Here is a 19593-nt window from a genome sequence, read left to right as displayed (position 1 = left end):
CTCTGGCAATGAATTCCAGAGTTTAATTACACGTTGAGTGAAGAAATATTTTCTCTGATTTGTTGTAAATGTACTCCTTTGTAGCTTCATTGCACACCCCCTAGTCCTAGTATTTTTGGAAAGAGTAAATAAGCGATTCATGTCTAACCATTCCACTCCATTCATATTTTATATAAAATCTGGGGCAACTCTGGTATAGCAGAATCAACCATGAAAAGGTTTGTTCTGGATTTCATCATTATCATAAAATTTACCATTTTATGCTTGGCCTATTCAGTGACCCCTGAGGAAGGCTTTAAGTCGAAACACGGCCCGTAGTGAGTCTAGTGTGCTGATATTTCTATCTCTGGTGGACCTAGAACTTTTATTGACAGTGACTATTGGAATATTGAAATTCTGTTAGAATAAAGTATGTTTAGAAGGTTGGACATCTCCTATGCCTGATTTATCCTGGAACAATCCACTTCCACCTCTTTGGTTTCTTAGTAGACTAGCCAAGCAGACATCCCAGCAAAGCGGTGGGGAAGCCTAGGAGGCACTACAATGCACTTCACATAAAAGGTCTAGGTACAGCTTTCACTGTAACCCCCTTATATTGTACTGTGAACCCTCCAGGAACAGAAAAAAACAAATGTATCTCATTGTTAACCACTACAATAGACCTCCAGCCTGCAGGTGTCTCCTATATGTAGGTACAGTAGGTATTTAATGGTTTTTGGAGGGCTCAAACTTTCCACCACAAGTGTACCAGTTAAGAGTGGGATATGGCCCTGGGTCCCATTCTCTACAGTCCACCGACTACACTGACCACTAGCCTACTCCTGGGATCAGCTTGCTGTTCTAATAGAAATAGCCATCTGAAGCTATCATAGAGCCTGGTATGTATTGTCAGTGTCACAACTTTTGGGCATGCCCAAGTCCCACCCAAAACATGCCCCCTTGAAACTTGGATGAACTGCAGAGAAAAACGTCTGAAATCAGAGTTTCAAAAATCACAACAAGATGTTTTTCGAGAAAAATGACCTTCTGCCACTTTATAATGTTTTTCAGATGTTTTTCTTTTTTTGAAAATGAGCAATGTAATACTATATTTAATACTAAAGTATGTAAGTGACTTTGTAGTTTGTATAAGAAATATTTCCTGTGTTGTACAAGTAGTGCAAGTACAATATTAAGTAAAAATGCCATCACTGTGAATTTCTATTTGTGATTGCTCAATTCTAATCCTTGACTGCAGTTGAATTGTTTTGTTTGAATATACTACAAATAAAGTTGCATTTATTTCATTTGCCACCCTCAGCTCTGCTGCTTTAGGCAACTGCTTAGTCTCCCAGAGGGCAATTCTATAACAGGGCACCTTGTAGGGTATTAACATAACTAACATTTAGGTATGATTACATAGCGTTAGCACTTGGGTGCGGCAGGAAAACATGTAACTTACAGTATATAAATTATGCACCTGTTTGGGCCACGCCCATGTTTCACCCCTGTGTATGTCCCCCTTACACAAATGCACTATATATGGTATGCACGCTGATACAGAATAGAACTTAGGCAACATGCTAGCATATACACGCATAAGTGTGCACTTTCACATGTAGATGCTAGCATTTTCAACATTTATACATACAACCCATATGTAAATATTTGAATTTTGTTATAGAATTGCACCTGTATTTATGCACCCTTTACCTGCATGCATGCAAAATTACACCTACACCCTTTACATGCATAAATGTACATATTTAAGCAGCAACAAAGCAAATAAAGGATGTAGTTACTAACATATGGTATTACTGGCAAGCGTTATTTTACCACAGCTCCCAGTTCATGCAATGAGACCTAGATATTAATAACTGGGGTTAATACATTTTAACAGTAGCTCACATTTATAATTATGCCCCTAAGCACTATCTAAGGTGCATGTATTGTAAGTTACATAGCACTTATATTAAAGGGGGCATTCACACAGGTGGTGCATGGGAGGGATCAGAGGCAGGGTGCTGCCACCTGCATGCACAAGTTAAAGAATAGTGTAAATTATACGTGCCCTTACTGCATTTGCGTGACTGCAATTACATCAGATCTCTGGGCATGTAAATGTAAGGCGTGCTGATGCTGGGTTACACTAGTATTCTATGATGGAATCTGGGTGTCCAGTTACCATTATAGATTAGAATAGGCTCTGCCTGTGCAGCATCAGGGCACTTAAAATGGGGTGCCCAGTTATATAATTGCACAACTAATGGTAAACAAGCAGTTTAGAAGGAGACAGCAACACAAGAGATCGTTGCAAGGAACTCACATATGTCGTATTGCTCTACTCACACGACAGGAAGTTTGACACATATGAGTTTCCTGCAACATTTACTGCACTTTGTCACTGTACTATTGTGACTGAGTGACTGTAGACCCCTGGAGGAAGACACAACATATTACAACTTTATTCTGACCCCGGACGTAGGCATTTGCCAAAACACAGGCCATGTTGGGTCCTTGAATAAAATTGCTTCCTCATTACATTGGCTCTGTCTGATTGCTCCATCTGTGGTCCCCTACACTGGTTTTGCTCCAACTAATGGTAAAGCCAACCTTGAATCTCAAATAGCTTTTAGGGGCTCAAAAAGTAAAAGAAGACTAGCAAAACAGATGATGATTCTTGCAGTTTAATAACGCTTGCCTGTGCTTTCCTATGGAAACTTTTCCTCTAACGCTTTTGAATTATATTTATTTTTCTAGACAATCACAGTTCCCTTCTGTTTGGTACTCTGGAGCTGAGACTACATTCCCTCCAAGGATTCCAGACCCCAGTTAGTAAGTGATTTTACATTAATGTTTCTGACAGTGGCGTAGCTAGGGTAGCTGACACCCGGGGCCGGTCATTTTTTAACCCCCCTCCCCCCCCCCCCAAATCCAGTACTAGGCATACCGAGAATACAAAACACTCAGGATCTCTAGAACAATTTTACCATACCATAAGCAGTAATTTCTACGAGTCACATAAAGAAAAGGAAAGCATCTTAAACACTACAGTGAGCACTAGAACATCAATTCACCTATTGTAAAACGTAACCAGACAGAATAGTACAGATCGTCGATCCTGTACAGTCAATGCCAACTGAAAGCCATGTGTTTTTCACTAACACAGATACACGCTACTCCACTATAGAATAAGTAATCATAAATTTTCTATTTAGACAAAAATTAAACTGAACCCCCAAGAGGCCAGACTGAGCATACAATGCAACACCACAGAAACAGAAAATAAAATAATACCATTTTATTGGACTAATACATTTAGCTTTCAGAGGCCAAAACCTCCTTCCTCTGATCAGTACAGTATAGTGATTTTACAATATCTTATCCTGACCTGAGAGGGGGTTTTGTTCTCCGAAAGTTAGTCAAAATATATTAAAATTAGTCCAATAAAGATTACCTTATTTCCATGTTCTATTTATAAACATTTATTAACACAGCTACAATACTACTTTATCCTAAAGCAAAAAAATAAAAATATATATTTTACTTAGTTTGTTGTCTCTGGTTTCTGCTTTCCTCATCTTCTTTTCACTGTCTTTCTTCCATCCAGCATCTGCCTTCTCTCCCTCTCCCTGCCATCCAGTGTCTGCCCTCTCTCTCCTGCCCCCTCCATCCAAAGTCTGCCCTCTCCCCCTGCCCCTTCCATCTAGGATCTGCCCTCTCTCCATGTGCATCTCCTTCCTTTGTCTTTCCTTCCCTTCATCCTTGTCCAACATTTCTCCTCTCTTCTCTCTTCCATCCATGTGCATTTCCTTCCTGACTTTCCTCCCTCCATCCATCCATGTCCAACAACTCTCCATTCTCCCCTGCAGTCTCCTCCATCCACCCATATCAAGCAAATTTCCTCTCTCCCCTGCCCCCATTCATCCCTCCATATCCAGAAATACTCCATCTATGTCCAGGAACTCTCCATTCTCCCCTGCTGTCTCCTCCATCCACCCATATCCTGCAAATTTCCAATCTCCCCTGCCCCCATTCATCCCTCCATATCCATCAATTCTCCATCTATGTCCAGGAACTCTCCATTCTCCCCTGCCGTCTCCTCCATCCACCCATATCCTGCAAATTTCCTCTCTCCCCTGCCCCCAATCATTCATCCATGTCCAGCAATTCTCCTCTCTCCCCTGCCCTCTCCTCCTCTCCAGCGATCTCTTCTCTCCTCCATGCCCTCCCCTTCTCTCCATGTTCAGCAATCTGTTCTCTCACCCTGCTCTCCCCTCCCATCCATGTCCAGCATTCTCCTCTCTCCCCTGCCCTCTCCTCCTCTCCAGCGATCTCTTCTCTCCTCCATGCCCTCCCCTTCTCTCCATGTTCAGCAATCTGTTCTCTCACCCTGCTCTCCCCTCCCATCCATGTCCAGCATTCTCCTCTCTCCCCTGCCCTCTCCGTTCCTTCCTTCCTTCACCTGACTGCTGCCCCCACAAACACAGGGGGCTCTCTTTAACGGTCCCACTCCCTATCCCTCTGAGTCCTTCCTTCCCGCCCACGGCAGCCCTCCTCCTCCTCTCCGCCTCCCCACCCCCGTATCATAACCCTTTACTTCCCGTGGTGGCAGCGGCGTCAGTTCCGTTACGAAGAAGGCACTGCAGGCTCCCCTCCGGCTTCAGCTTCTCCCTTCGCTGTTCACACAGTGAGTGTCCCGCCTTCGCGGAAACAGGAAATGCGTCATCGCGAAGGCGGAACACTCACTGTGTGAAGAGCGAAGGGAGACGCTGAAGCCGGAGGGGAGCCTGCAGTGCCTTCTTCATAACGGAACTGACGCTGCTGCCACCACGGGAAGTAGAGGGTTATGATACGGGGGTGGGGAGGCGGAGAGGAGGAGGAGGAGGGCTGCCGAGGGCGGGAAGGAAGGAGGAGGAGGGTTATACCGTCGAGGCGCCTATGGCGGGAGGGGGGATTTTGGGTACGGGGGGGTGCCTAGAAGCAGCGGGAGTGGCGGAGCACCCCCCCTTGTGCTGACACCCGGGGCGGACCGCCCCCTCCGCCCCCCTTGCTACGCCACTGGTTTCTGAGATTCTCTCCTATTTTGTATTTATTTTCTTTTGTTCTTATAACCATAGATTCCCCGGTTCTTTAGCTTCTCTTTGCAGGATATACTGTAGGGCCTAGTGTAGGAGCACCAATCATGTGGGGAACTCACAACCCCAGCAGTTTCTGCCTCTCTGAACAGGAACTAATGAAAGAAATGGTTTTGGAGTACTAGCTGTGGGCAGAGTTAACAGCTCCTACAGTCCCAACTTCTCTCAGCAACATTGAGAAAAGTGCTGAAAATGGTGGACATTCAGAATGCCAATAGATATGGGTACAAAAAGGGCCAGGCTCAAAAATTGACAACGGAAAACAAAATTGGTATTTAACTTAACTTTGGGTGCTAGGACTTATGCCTGTGGGAATCTGGTGTAAACCCTGGCACACAAGTTGGGCACGCATCCCTCATATTCTATAACACAGCATCCAATTTTCAGAATGCCTCTGACCCACCCATGCCCCTCCCCTGGCCAAGCCCCCTTCTGAGTTGCATGCTATAGAATTTAAGTGTCCAGTATTATAGAACAGCATGCAGACAGATGCGCATGCAAATCTAATTAGTGCCAATTAACATCAGTAGTTGATTAACATCAAATTATTGATTGTTAATGGCTCGTTAACTAAATGATTTGTGTGCGTATCTCAGGATCGGGCCCAAATTTAGGCATCCTTTATAGAATCTGGGGGGAAACATGCCATGCTGGGCCAGTTCATTAAGTCCAAAATTCTGTCTTCAACATTGGTCAATCTAGGACTCAGGTACCCAACAGAACCCCAAATAATAGCGAGTCAGAGCTTTTGGAAGTCCACCTGGCTAGTAATACTTTACCTAATTTTCTATTGCACCAGATGACCTGATCATATCTTATTAAAATACAATTTTTTAATTTGCTGTGCTCAGTAACACTGTTGTGCCCATTAAACCAAATGTTCTGGATAGGGTACACAGCCGCCAAACATCATAGCACTCGCCCTTCCTTCAATCCTTCCAAATCTCGCACCTTAAGAGACTAACTCAAAGTGCTGCAATCGAAAATATTCACTGAAGGTTTACTTATCTTAACTGATCTTAATTGGGGAGATGCGCGGACTGTGATGCCTGCAGATCACCCGTGATTTAGTGCATCGTGGTTAAAACCTAAAACTCCATCGTAATCTCCGACGTGGAGCCACGTTTCACTTTGTAACGCTTTTTCAAGGGAATTTATCGTCAATCTGTTAAATAAAGCAGAGGAGATCTCTAGGCTCGCTACTCCCTAGGGATGGAGTTTTAGGTTTTAACCACGATGCACTAAATTATGGGTGATCTGGAGGCATCACAATCTGCGCATCTCGCCAATTAAGATCAGCTAAGATAAATAAACCTTCAGTGAATATTTTCGATTGCAGCACTTTGAGTTAGTCTCTTGAGGTGCGAGTTTTGGAAGGAATGAAGGGCGAGTGCTAGGATGTTTGGCGGCTGTGTACCCTATCCAGAACATTTGGTTTAATGGGCACAACAGTGTTACTGAGCACAGCAAATTAAAAAAATAAAAAATTGTATTTAAATAAGATATGATCAGGTCATCTGGTGCAATAGAAAATTAGATAATTACCAACACCAGTTCTACTTTTTGGTACCCTTACAGAATTATATAGTAATACTTTATGGCAGTGTTCTTCAATGCAATGCCCAAGGGCCAACAGTGGCCACTAGAGACATCTGGGGTGGCCTCCATTGTTTTTCTATGTTTTTTTTTTTTTGTTCTGCTACTCTGCCTCTCTACCCAGGCTCAGGACAGAAAGGAGAAAGTGGATAGTGGAAGAGCCACATGCTTGAAGGGCAATGCATTTCTTAATAGACAAAAAAGAATGCATTTTAAATGCCCACAACCTTGAGGACACCCCCCATGAAGCAGTGGCATAGCAAGGCCAGTTATTTTGGGTGAGCCTTTGAAAAAAAAATCTCTTTCTCCTGCATCTCTCCCTCTCCTCCTCCCTAGTCCCAGTATTTTCCCCTATCTGCAATGCAACAACCACCCACCCCCAGTGTACCTCCATATTTGCAGGCAGCAGTAATGCACATATGCTGGTCTCTACAGGCTTTCCTTCCCTCTACCACAGGAAACAGGCAGTGATGTCAGCGAGGGCGTGACATGACAGAGGAAAGCCTTCAGAGAGCAATGCTGACAGCAGATGTGTGTTGCTACTGCCACTCGCAAACGTGGTGAGATAGGGATGGAGGGGAGTTGCCGGGCCACAGACAGACCTGGGGAAGGAAGAAAAAAAGCAATGGGAGCCATGTGGCCACCCCAGAAGTGTGCTGCAGGGACCAGACAGGCGCCACTACCATAAAGTTTGAAGGGAAGCTGGTGAGGATGGATGTCATTGACACACACTAGTCAGTAGTGTCATAGTCCGCATGGGAAGATATTTGGTGGATCTTCAAGCAAGAATCTTGACTACAAGCAGTTACATATGTAACTGCTAATTAGTGCAAAATAGCACCAATTATAGCCAATAATTGGTTGCTAATGCCAATTAGCAGCTAATTATACAATTAAGTTACATGCATAATTGACACAATTCTATAACTTGTGCATGCAAGTTTGCACACTAGCTCTCATATTCTATATAGCTTGACTTATGTTGCACATGCAAATTTGGTCATATTCTGGAGTTGTGTGCCCAACTTAATTTGTTAACAAGTCGATCAGCACTGATAATTGCCAATTAGCAAGCAATTATTGACACTAATTAGTATTAATTAGAATTTATGTGCACAACCGTCTAAGAATATTCTGTAATGTGATGTACATAAATTCTAAGTCACATAGTTGAAAAGGGGACATGGCCATGGGCAAGTCATGGGCATTTCTAAAATCTATGCATGTTCTTATAGAGTACACCCAGCCTGCGCCTAATTTAGGCGTAACCATCTACATCTAAATTTAGTCATGCATATTCTATAAACCGCGTGGAGATTTGGGTATATTCTATAAAGTATGCCTAAACTGAGGTGTTCTTTATAGAATATGCCTAGGCATAATCTTTTTCTACGCTGATTTTTTAGGTATGATATATAGAATCTAATCCTAAGCATTAAAATGTCCATGCAAGTTTATAGAATTAGGGGGTTACTGTACATTTGTGTCTTCCATTGCTGGTTGCATGTATAAATAGCTATTTTACAAAATTGCTGCTTTTTCTATGTATCCTGGTCACACCCACTTATACAGACAATTATCTTTATGATAGGCAATGGTGCAGAACTACTAACTATGGGAAAGCTCACAGCAACCCTTACAGAAGGTGCCATAAGGAATAGGAAAGATTGCCGAGGACATTCTAATATGTTTATCCAAAACTGATGCAAGGAAAAATTACACATGACTTCAGATACAACTGTAAACACACAACAGCACTGAGGCAAGACTACCATCAAAGATAATTATTAAGTTAATGATAGTAATTAATCTAATGGAGGGAAAAAGACTTTAGCTGCCAACAGACACGCTTATTTTCAAAGCATATAGACGTCTCAAAATGCCCAAATGGACATCCATGTGCTTGAAACATCCAAATCCCCATTTTGCAAAGGCAGAAAAGGGGCATCCAACACTGTAGTATTTCTAAATAGCAAGGGGGGGGGGCATGTTGTGGGCATGTTTTGGGCGGGACGAGGGATGGCCCAAAATCAGGACGTCCAATAATGATTACCTATTTCTGTCACATCTAAGATGAAAAGGTGTTCTGATTGAGCAGTTGACCACAGGAGGAATTAAGGTATGGCATGTCCTTAATCTCCCAGTTGTTGCTGTCCCCCTCCCTCTCCCCTGAAAGTGAAAATGAAAGTGGATACTAGGCTCTATGATAGCTTCAGGTATTATGAGCAGTGTTGCCAGGTGGGCGGTTTTACCGCCCAATTGGGCGGTTTTCCGCGACCCGCCACGGGAAATTTTTGCCCGCGGCGGGTCGCGGTTTTGTGGGCTTCTTTTTTTTCTTTTCCGCGGTTTTCGGGCGGTTTTTTCGGCCGCGGGGGGCGGGGTTAGTGACGTTTTGGGCGGGGTTAGTGACGTTCTAGGCGGGGCCGATGACAGGAGAGGCGAGACCAGTGACGGGGGAGGCGGGGCCGATGACGGCGGGGGCGGAGTTGATGACGGCGGGGGCGGGGTTGATGACAGCGGGGGCGGGGTTGATGAAGCGGGGGTGTGGGTGTCAGGGGTGGGGTTTGAGTTTGGGCGGGTTTTGGGCTGTTTTTAGGCTGGATTGGGTGGGAAAATTTTTCCACCTGGCAACCCTGATTATGAGTATTCATAGCAAAATAGGAAGCAAGTCTGAAGAGTAGCCTAGTGGTTAATGTAGTAGTCTGTAACCTAAGGGACCCAGGTTTAAATCCCACTTTAACTGTTTTTATTGTTATTATTATTAGCCCTCCTGCAACAGAGAAATACCTACTGTACCTAAAAAATATAAGCCGCTGCAAGTCTGAAGGCAGTTAGGCTATTGAAGTGGTGTACGTTCAGGTACAGTAGGTATTTTTCTGTTCCTGGAAGTCTCAAAATTACAAAATAAGAGTTAAAGTGGGATTGGAATCCAGGTCCCTTTATAAGTACATAAGTATTGCCATACTGGGAAAGACCAAAGGTCCATCAAGCCCATCATCCTGTTTCCAACAGTGGCCAATCCAGGTCACAAATACCTGGCAAGATCCCAAAAAAAGTACAAAACATTCTATACTGCTTATCCCAGAAATAGTGGATTTTTCCCAAGTCCATTTAATAATGGTCTACGGACTTTTTCTTTAGGAAGTTGTCCAAACCTTTTTTAAACTCCGCTAAGCTAACCGCCTTTACCACATTCTCTGGCAACGAATTCCAGAGTTTAAATACACGTTGAGTGAAGAAAAATTTTCTCCGATTCATTTTAAATTTACAACATTGTAGCTTCATCACATGCCCCCTAGTTCTAGTATTTTTGGAAAAAGTAAACAGACGCTTCACATCTACCCGTTCAACTCCACTCATTATTTTATAGAACTCTATCATATCTCCCCTCAGCTGCCTTTTCTCCAAGCTGAAGAGCCCTAGCCGCTTTAGCCTTTCCTCATAGGGAAGTCGTCCCATCCCCTTTCTCATTTTTGTTGCCCTTCTCTGCATCTTTTCTAATTCCACTATATCTTTTTTGAGATGTGGCGACCAGAATTGAACACAATATTCAAGGTGCGGTCGCACCATGGAGCGATACAGAGGCATTATAACATCCTCATTTTTGTTTTAAATTCCTTTCCTAATAATACATAACATTCTATTTGCTTTCTTAGCCGCAGTAGCACACTGAGCAGAAGGTTTCAACGTATCATCAACGACGACACCTAGATCCCTTTCTTGGTCTGTGACTTCTAATGTGGAACCTTGCATGACGTACCTATAATTCGGGTTCCTCTTTCCCACAAGCATCACTTTGCACTTGCTCACATTAAATGTCATCTGCCATTTAGACGCCCAGTCTCCCAGTCTCGTAAGATCCTCTTGTAATTTTTTACAATCCTCCTGTGATTTGACTTTGAATAACTTTGTGTCATCAGCAAATTTAATTACCTCACTAGTTACTCACATCTCTAGGTCATTTATAAATATGTTAAAAAGCAGTGGTCCCAGCATAGACCCCTGGGGAACCACACTAACTACCCTTCTCCATTAAGAATACTGACCATTTAACCCTACTCTCTGTTTTCTATCTTTTAACCAGTTTTTAATCCACAATGGGACACTACCTCCTATCCTATGACTCTCCAATTTCCTCTGGAGTCTTTCATGAGGTACTTTGACAAACACCTTCTGAAAATCCAGACACACAATATCAACCGGCTCACCTTTATCCACATGTTTATTCACCCCTTCAAAGAAATGTAGTAGATTGGTGAGGCAAGATTTCCTTTCACTAAATCCATGTTGACTTTGTCACATTAATCCATACTTTTGAATATGCTCTGTAATTTTGTTCTTAATAATAGTCTCTAACATTTTGCCCAGCACCGTCAGACTCACCGGTCTATAATTTCCCGGATCTCCTCTGGAACCTTTTTAAAAAATCGGTACCACGCTCCCGGTACCACGCTCGATTTTAAGGATAAATTACATATTACTAACAATAGCTCTGCAAGCTCATTTTTCAGTTCTATCAGTACTCTGGGATGAATACCATCCAGTCCAGGAGATTTGCTACTCTTCAGTTTGTAGAACTGCCCCATTACATCCTCCAGGTTTACAGAGAATTCATTAAGTTTCTCCAACTTGTCAGCTTCGAATACCATTTCTGGCACCGGTATCCCATCCAAATCTTCCTCGGTGAAGACCGAAGCAAAGAATTCATTTAATCTCTCCGCTACGGCTTTGTCTTCCCTGATAGCCCCTTTTACTCCTCGGTCATCTAGCGGTCCAACCGATTCTTTTGCCAGCTTCCTGCTTTTAATATACCTAAAAAAAATTTTACTATATGTTTTTGCCTCCAACGTAATCTTTTTTTTGAAGTCCCTCTTAGCCTTCCTTATCAGCGCTTTGCATTCAACTTGACATTCCTTATGCTGTTTCTTATTATTTTCAGTCGGTTCCTTCTTCCATTTTCTGAAGGATTTTCTTTTAGCTCTAATAGCTTCCTTCACCTTACTTTTTAATCACTCCGGCTGTCGTTTGGTCTTCTGTCCTCCTGTTTTAATAAGCGGAATATATTTGGCCTGGGTTTCCAGGGTGGTTTTTTGAACAGCATCCACGCCTGATGTAAATTTTTGACCCTCGCAGCCGCTCCTCTAACTTTTTTTTTCACCGTTCTCATTTTATCATAGTCTTCTATTTTAAAGTTAAACGCTAACATATTTGATTTCCTATGTATACTTACTTCAAAGCTAATATCAAATCCGATCATATTATGATCATGGTTATCAAGCAGCCCCAGCACCATTACCTCCCGCACCAGTTCATGCGCTCCACTAAGGACTAGGTCTAGAATTTTTCCTTCTCTCATCGGCTCCTGTACCAGCTGCTCCATAAAGCTGTCCTTGATTTCATCAAGGAATTTTACCTCCCTAGCGTGCCCCGATGTTACATTTACCCAGTCAATATCGGGGTAATTGAAATCACCCATTATTATTGTGTTGCCCAGTTTGTTTGCATCCCTAATTTCCTTTAACATTTCTGCATCAGTCTGTTCATCCTGGCCAAGTGGACGGTAGTACACTCCTATCACTATCCTTTTCCCCTTTATACATGGAATTTCAATCCACAGTGATTCCAAGAAGTGTTTTGTTTCCTGCAGAATTTTCAATCTATTTGATTCAAGGCTCTCGTTAATATACAATGCTACTCCTCCACCAATTCAATCCACCCTATCACTACGATATAATTTGTACCCCAGTATGACATATAGTAACATGGTAACATAGTAGATGACGGCAGAAAAAGACCTGCATGGTCCATCCAGTCTGCCCAACAGATAAACTCATATGTGCTACTTTTTGTGTATACCTTACCTTGATTTGTACCTGTCCTTTTCAGGGCACAGACCGTATAAGTCTGCCCAGCACTATCCCTGCCTCCCAACCACCAGCCCCGCCTCCCACCACCGGTTCTGGTACAGACCGTATAAGTCTGCCGAGCACCATCCCCACCTCCCAACCACCAGTCCTGCCTCCCACCACCGGCTCTGGCACAGACCGTATAAGTCTGCCCAGCACTATTCCCCGCCTCCCAACCACCAGTCCCGCCTCCCACCACCGGCTCTGGCACAGACTGTATAAGTCTGCCCAGCACCATCCCCGCCTCCCGCCACTGGCTCTGCCACCCAATCTCGGCTAAGCTCCTTAGGATCCATTCCTTCGGAACAGGATTCCTTTATATTTATCCCACGCATGTTTGAATTCCGTTACTGTTTTCATTTCCACCACCTCCTGCAGGAAGGCATTCCAAGCATCCACTACTCTCTCTGTGAAAAAATACTTCCTGACATTTTTCTTGAGTCTGCCCCCCTTCAATCTCATTTCATGTCCTCTCATTCTACCGCCTTCGCATCTCCGGAAAAGGTTCGTTTGCGGATTAATACCTTTCAAATATTTGAACGTCTGTATCACATCACCCCTGTTTCTCCTTTCCTCCAGAGTATACATGTTCAGGTCAGCAAGTCTCTCCTCATACGTCTTGTAACGCAAATCCCATACCATTCTCGTAGCTTTTCTTTGCACCGCTTCAATTCTTTTTACATTCTTAGCAAGATATGGCCTCCAAAACTGAACACAATACTCCAGGTGGGGCCTCACCAACGATTTATACAGGGGCATCAACACCCCCTTTCTTCTGCTGGTCACACCTCTCTCTATACAGCCTAACAACCTTCTAGCTACGGCCACCGCCTTGTCACACTGTTTCGTCGCCTTCAAATCCTCAGATACTATCACCCCAAGATCCCTCTCCCCGTCCATACTTATCAAACTCTCCCCGCCTAACACATACGTCTCCCGTGGATTTCTATTCCCTAAGTGCATCACTTTGCATTTCTTCGCATTGAATTTTAATTGCCAAACCTTAGACCATTCTTCTAGCTTCCGTAGGTCCTTTTTCATGTTTTCCACCCCCTCTGGGGTGTCCACTCTGTTACAGGTCTTAGTATCATCCGCAAATAGGCAAACTTTACCTTCTAACCCTTCGGCAATGTCACTCACAAATATATTGAACAGAATCGGCCCCAGCACCGATCCTTGAGGCACTCCACTACTCACCTTTCCCTCCTCCGAGCGAATTCCATTCACCACCACCCTCTGGCGTCTGTCCATCAATCAGTTGTGTCCCACTGGTTATCCTCCTTCCACCAGGTCTCAGAGATGCCTATTATATCTAATTTTTCATTTAGTGCAATATGTTCTAACTCTCCCAACTTATTTCTTAGGTTCCTGGCATTCGCATATAGACATTTCAAAGTATGTTTGTTGTTCCTATTTACATCATGCTTAGTACTTGACAGTATTAATTTACAATCTTTTGTCTGATTTTTATTTAAGGACACGTGAATCTACTGCAGTCTCCTTTGCAACCTCACTATCAGGATACCCTATCTTTAGAAATAAAACAAAATAAAACATGGAAAAGAAAATAACTTAATACATTTCTTGATTAGCTTTTGAAGGTTGCCCTTCTTCGTCAGATCGGAAATAAGCAAATGTTGGTGATTGACAGTATATATAAGTGAAACATCAAAGCATTTCAGTAACACTCTAACAGAATGGGGGTGGATAGGTGAGAGATAAGAAGAGTCGGGTGGATGAGGGACAGGGAGATATGCATGGAGATAGGAGGGTGACAAAGCACTACATTTTTATGGTTTTTAATGTGCTAGAAAACCCAGATCTTTATTAAGTCCAGTCTGGTGGGTGTCAAAAGCTGCTCTATCTCCTTTTTAAATGCTGATGCCAGCAGCCTGGTCCCACCCTGGTTAAGGTGGAGCCCATCCTTTCGGAATAGGCTACCCCTTCCCCAGAATGTTGCCCAGTTCCTAACAAATCTAAAACCCTCCTCCCTGCAGTATTGTCTCATCCACGCATTGAGACTCCGGGGCTCTGCCTGTCTCTTGGGCCCTGCGTGTGGAACTGGTAGCATTTCAGAAAATGGTACCCTGGAGAATCTGGATTTGAGCTTTCTACTTAAGAGCCTACATTTGGCTTCCAGAACCTCTCTCCCACATTTTCCTATGTCATTGGTACCCACATGTACCAAGACAGCCAACTCCTCCCCAGCACTATCTAAAATCCTATCTAGATGACGCGTGAGGTCTGCCACCTTCGCACCAGGCAGGCAATCACCAGGCGATCCTCACTTCCACCAGCCACCAAGCTATCTATATGCCTAATGATCGAATCACCAACTACAACAGCTGTCCTAACCTTTCCCTCCTAGGCAGCACTTGGAGACATATCCTCGGTGCGAGAGGGTAGTACATCCCCTGGTGGGCAGGTCCTGGCTACAGGAGTACTTCCTACTTCACCAGGGTGATGCTCTCCTTCTAGGAAACCTCCCTCCTCCAAGGTAGCACAGGGGCTACCAGACTGGAGGTGGGACTTCTCTACAACATCCCTGTAGGTCTCCTCTATGAACCTCTCTGTCTCCCTCAGCTCCACCAAGTCTGCTACTCTAGCCTCAAGAGAGTGGACACGTTCTCTGAGAGCTAGGAGCTCTTTGCACCGGGCACACACATATGACATCTCACCAACTGGAAGATAATCATACATGTGACACTCAATGCAAAAGACTGGATAGCACCCCTCTCGCTGCTGGACTGCTGACTCCATCTTAATGTTTTTGAGTTTTTCAATAATTTAAAACTTGCTACAGTATTAAGGATATTAGCTAATATAGTATGTTGTATGATTTATTTAGTGTTTCCTTCTTAGATGGTAATGAAATGTATTTAAAACTCTGTAAGAGCACTCTTTGCTTGTTACCCTAATTACAATACCTGACTATAAATGAAGAGTTGTCCTAGGGGTGGGCAGGTGTTGGGGAGGGTGGGTGGGAAGACTAAACTAGATCCTGCAGTGCCTGCTAGATTCTGTTAATGCGGTGGTACAAAGTTTTTAAAACTAAGTGGAAAAGACTATGGAGATTAGTTGATAAAATTCAGAGGCGTTCCTGGCCTGGATGGCACCCGGAGCGGAGCGCCGATGTGCCCCCCCCCCCCCGGGTGCAGCACGCCCCCCCACCGCTAAATTACACCTTCCCCCCTCCGGCGAAATGACACCCCCCCGGGTGCACGCCGCTGGGGGGGGTGCCGCGGCGCGCGCCCGCTCCGAGTTCGATAAACTTCGCTTCGCTGCAGCTCCCTCTGCCCCGGAACAGGAAGTAACCTGTTCCGGGGCAGAGGGAGCTGCAGCGAACGAGCAACAAAGTTTAGCGAACTCGGAGCAGGCGCGCCGCGGCACCCCCCAGCGGCGTGCACCCGGGGCGGACCGCCCTCACCGCCCCCCCTTGGTACGCCACTGATAAAATGTGCTTTTTATATTTTTATTTTGCCTATCATTAACCTACAATTCCTCCTTTAAACCCCAATCTTTAAGTTCCCAAAACACAAAGCAAAATAGTGTTCAATTACCAGAGTAATGTCCTCTTCTCTTAGAACTTCTCAGAAATAAAGTTCAGTGGGACCTTTCCTTTTTATAAAGTTTTGAATCTATAATTTTGCTTAAAGTCTACTGCTGTAACCACTAGGCTGCCCCTCTGCTTTGCAGAAATGACTGTGTAGCTATTCTTCTAAGAATGCTGCAAGATAGATATCCTTGACCCTGTTTTTTTGCCACGTTCCAGTTTGTAAAATGGCTGTTCGTGCTGGACATCTCCAGCACACGGACATCCATCTCACCTATTTTCAAACAAGAAATTTTGACATATTTCCTGTTGGAAAATACCTGTGAGATGGATGTTCATTTTGGATGTCATGATATAGATGTCCCTATTCTGACTTGGACGATCTTTTGAAAATGCCCCTCCATATTTTTCAAAGATGCCCTTTTACTAAGCTGTGGTAAGCACTGATGTGTGCTTACCGCAGGTTAAAATGCACTACCACGGGGGCACTCAAGTGTCCTGTGGTAGTTTTTGCCTCAATGGTGATGTGTGTTTACATTCTAATATGTTTGCTATTTCTTCTTAGGTCTTTACTTCTCCCTGGAGATGGACTCTTTTGGCTATTTTGAAAAATTTGTAGAGAGTGGAGACATTGCTGCAGAGACTCTAACAGACTGGGAGGAGGTAAGTATCAGATATCACAATGAGCAGAGGGTTTCAATGTATCATCAACAATGACACCTAGATCCTTTTCCTGATCGGTGATTCCTAATGGAGATTGAAGGGGGGCAGACTCAAGAAAAATGTCAGGAAGTATTTTTTCACGGAGAGAGTGGTGGATGCTTGGAATGCCCTCCCGGGGGAGGTGGTGGAGAGGATAAACATAAAGGAATCCTCCTCAGAAGGAAGGGATCCCCAGAAGCTTAGCCGGCGGTGGGAGGCAGGGCTGGTGGTTGGGAGGTGGGGATAGTGCTGGGCAGACTTATACGGTCTGTGCCAGAGCCGGTGGTGGGTGGCGGGGCGGGTGGTTGGGAGGTGGGGATAGTGCTGGGCAGACTTATACGGTCTGTGCCCTGAAAAAGGCAGGTACAAATCAAGGTAAGGTATACACAAAAAATGACACATGTGAGTTTATCTTGTTGGGCAGACTGGGTGGACCGTGCAGGTCTTTTTCTGCCGTCATCTACTATGTTACTATGTTAGATATCTATGTCCCAGGTACAATGAGGCAGGAGGTCTCTTTGAAACACGGAAGCATAAAAAATGATAGCAGAAAATCCATTCAATCTTCAGCTCTATAATCTTTTCCTTATTCTCAGACTGTTTCAAGCATACATCACCCTTTTTGTACTCTTCAGTCTGCTCCTTTTCACTCTCATCCTATGACAATTTTCCATTGAAACGGATGCCTCCCATGGATCGTGCCTGTAATCCAGGGTATCCATTAATATTATTACTCTTTCCAAATATACTAGGACTAGGGGGCACGCAATGAAGCTACAAGGTAGTAAATTTAAAACAAATCGGAGAGAATATTTCTTCACGCAACGTGTAATTAAACTCTGGAATTCGTTGCCAGAGAATGTAGTAAAAGCAGTTAGCTTAGTGAGGTTTAAAAAAAAGTTTGGATAGCTTCCTAAAGGAAAAGTCCATAAGCCATTATTAAGATGGAGTTGGGGAACAAATTCCAGAGTTTAATTAAACGCTGTGTGAAGAAATATTTTCTCCAATTTGTTTTAAAATTACTACTTTGTAGCTTCATTGAGTGCTCCCTAGTCCTAGTATTTTTGGAAAGAGTAAACAAGTGATTCATTTCTACCCGTTCCACTCCACTCATTATTTTATGGACCTCTATTATATCACCCCTCAGCCATCTTTTCAGCAAGCTGAAGATCCCTAGCCACTTTAGTCTTTCGTCATAGGGAAGTTTTCCTATCTCCTTTATCATTTTTGTTGCCCTTCTCTGTACCTTTTCTAATTCCACTATATATTTTTTGAGATGCAGTGACCAGGATTACACACAGTACTCAAGGTGCGGTCGCACCATGGAGCGATATAAAGGCATTATAATATCCTCATTTTTGTTTTCTACTCCTTTCCTAATAGTACCTAACATTCTATTTGCTTTCTTAGCCGCCGCTACACAATGAGCAGAGGGTTTCAACGTATCATCAACAATGACACCTAGATCCTTTTCCTGATCGGTGATTCCTAATGGAGAACTCTGCATCACGTAGCTATAGTTCGGGTTCCTCTTTCCCACATGCATCACTTTGCACTTGCTCATCTGCCATTTGGATGCCCAGTCTCCCAGTCTCATAAGGTAACAAAGTAACATAGAGGGGCATAACCAAATGGGGCCTGTTAACTACTACTACTACTACTACTTAACATTTCTAGAGCGATACTAGGGTTACGCAGCGCTGTACAAATTAACAAGTAAGGACGGTCCCTGCTCGGAAGAGCTTACAATCTAATGGACGAAATGTCAAGTTGGGGTAGATAAGTTTCCTGAGAAGTGGTGTAGTGATTAGGAGCAGAAGGCGACATTGAAGAGGTGGGCTTTGAGCATTGATTTGAAGATGGGTAGGGAGGGGGCACGGCGTATGGGCTCAGGGAGTGTGTTCCAGGCATGGGGTGAGGCGAGATAGAATGGACGGAGCCTGGAGTTGGAGGTGGTGGAGAAGGGTACTGAAAGGAGGGATTTGTCTTGAGAGCGGAGGTTACGGGTAGGGACATAAGGGGAGATGAGGGTAGAGAGGTACGGAGGGGCCGCAGATCGAGTGCATTTGTAGGTGAGTAAGAGAAGCTTGAACTGTATGCGGTATCTGATTGGGAGCCAGTGAAGTGACTTGAGGAGAGGGGTGATATGAGTATATCGGTTAAGGCGGAAGATAAGACGTGCGGCAGAGTTCTGGATGGACTGAAGGGGGAGTAGATGGCTACGTGGGAGGCCGGTCAGGAGTAGGTTGCAGTAGTCAAGGCGAGAGGTAATGAGAGAGTGGATGATAGTTCGGGTGGTGTGCTCGGAGAGGAAGGGGCGAATTTTGCTGATATTATAGAGGAAGAAGCGACAGGTCTTGGCTATCTGCTGGATGTGCGCAGAAAAGGAGAGGGAGGAGTCGAAGATGACACCGAGGTTGCGGGCAGATGAGACGGGGACGATGAGGGTGTTCTCAACTGAGATAGAGAGTGAAGGGAGAGGGGAAGTGGGTTGGGTGGGAAGACAATAAGTTCAGTCTTAGACATATTCAGTTTCAGGTGGCGGTTGGACATCCAGGCAGCAATGTCGGATAAGCAGGCCGAGACTTTAGCCTGGGTATCCGCAGTGATTTCTGGTGTGGAGAGATAAAGCTGGGTGTCGTCGGCATAAAGATGATAGTGGAAACCATGAGAAGAAATCAGGGAGCCTAAGGAAGAGGTGTAGATTGAAAAAAGAAGG

The 19593-nt window shown here is 44.2% G+C and overlaps 1 protein-coding gene across 1 annotated transcript in view; it reads left to right on the top strand.

Moving 5' to 3' along the window:
- The window catches only part of LOC115474784 (breakpoint cluster region protein-like), a 262364-nt gene that overhangs the window by 179779 nt on the left and 62992 nt on the right, over positions 1-19593 (top strand). Inside the window, 2 exon segments of the mRNA XM_030210439.1 lie at positions 2740-2814; positions 16738-16835. Coding sequence (XP_030066299.1) covers positions 2740-2814; positions 16738-16835 — 173 coding nt within the window.

This window comes from Microcaecilia unicolor, chromosome 7 (assembly GCF_901765095.1).
Source record: "Microcaecilia unicolor chromosome 7, aMicUni1.1, whole genome shotgun sequence".
Lineage (NCBI taxonomy): Eukaryota > Metazoa > Chordata > Amphibia > Gymnophiona > Siphonopidae > Microcaecilia > Microcaecilia unicolor.
This window is presented reverse-complemented; position numbering and strand designations above follow the sequence as displayed.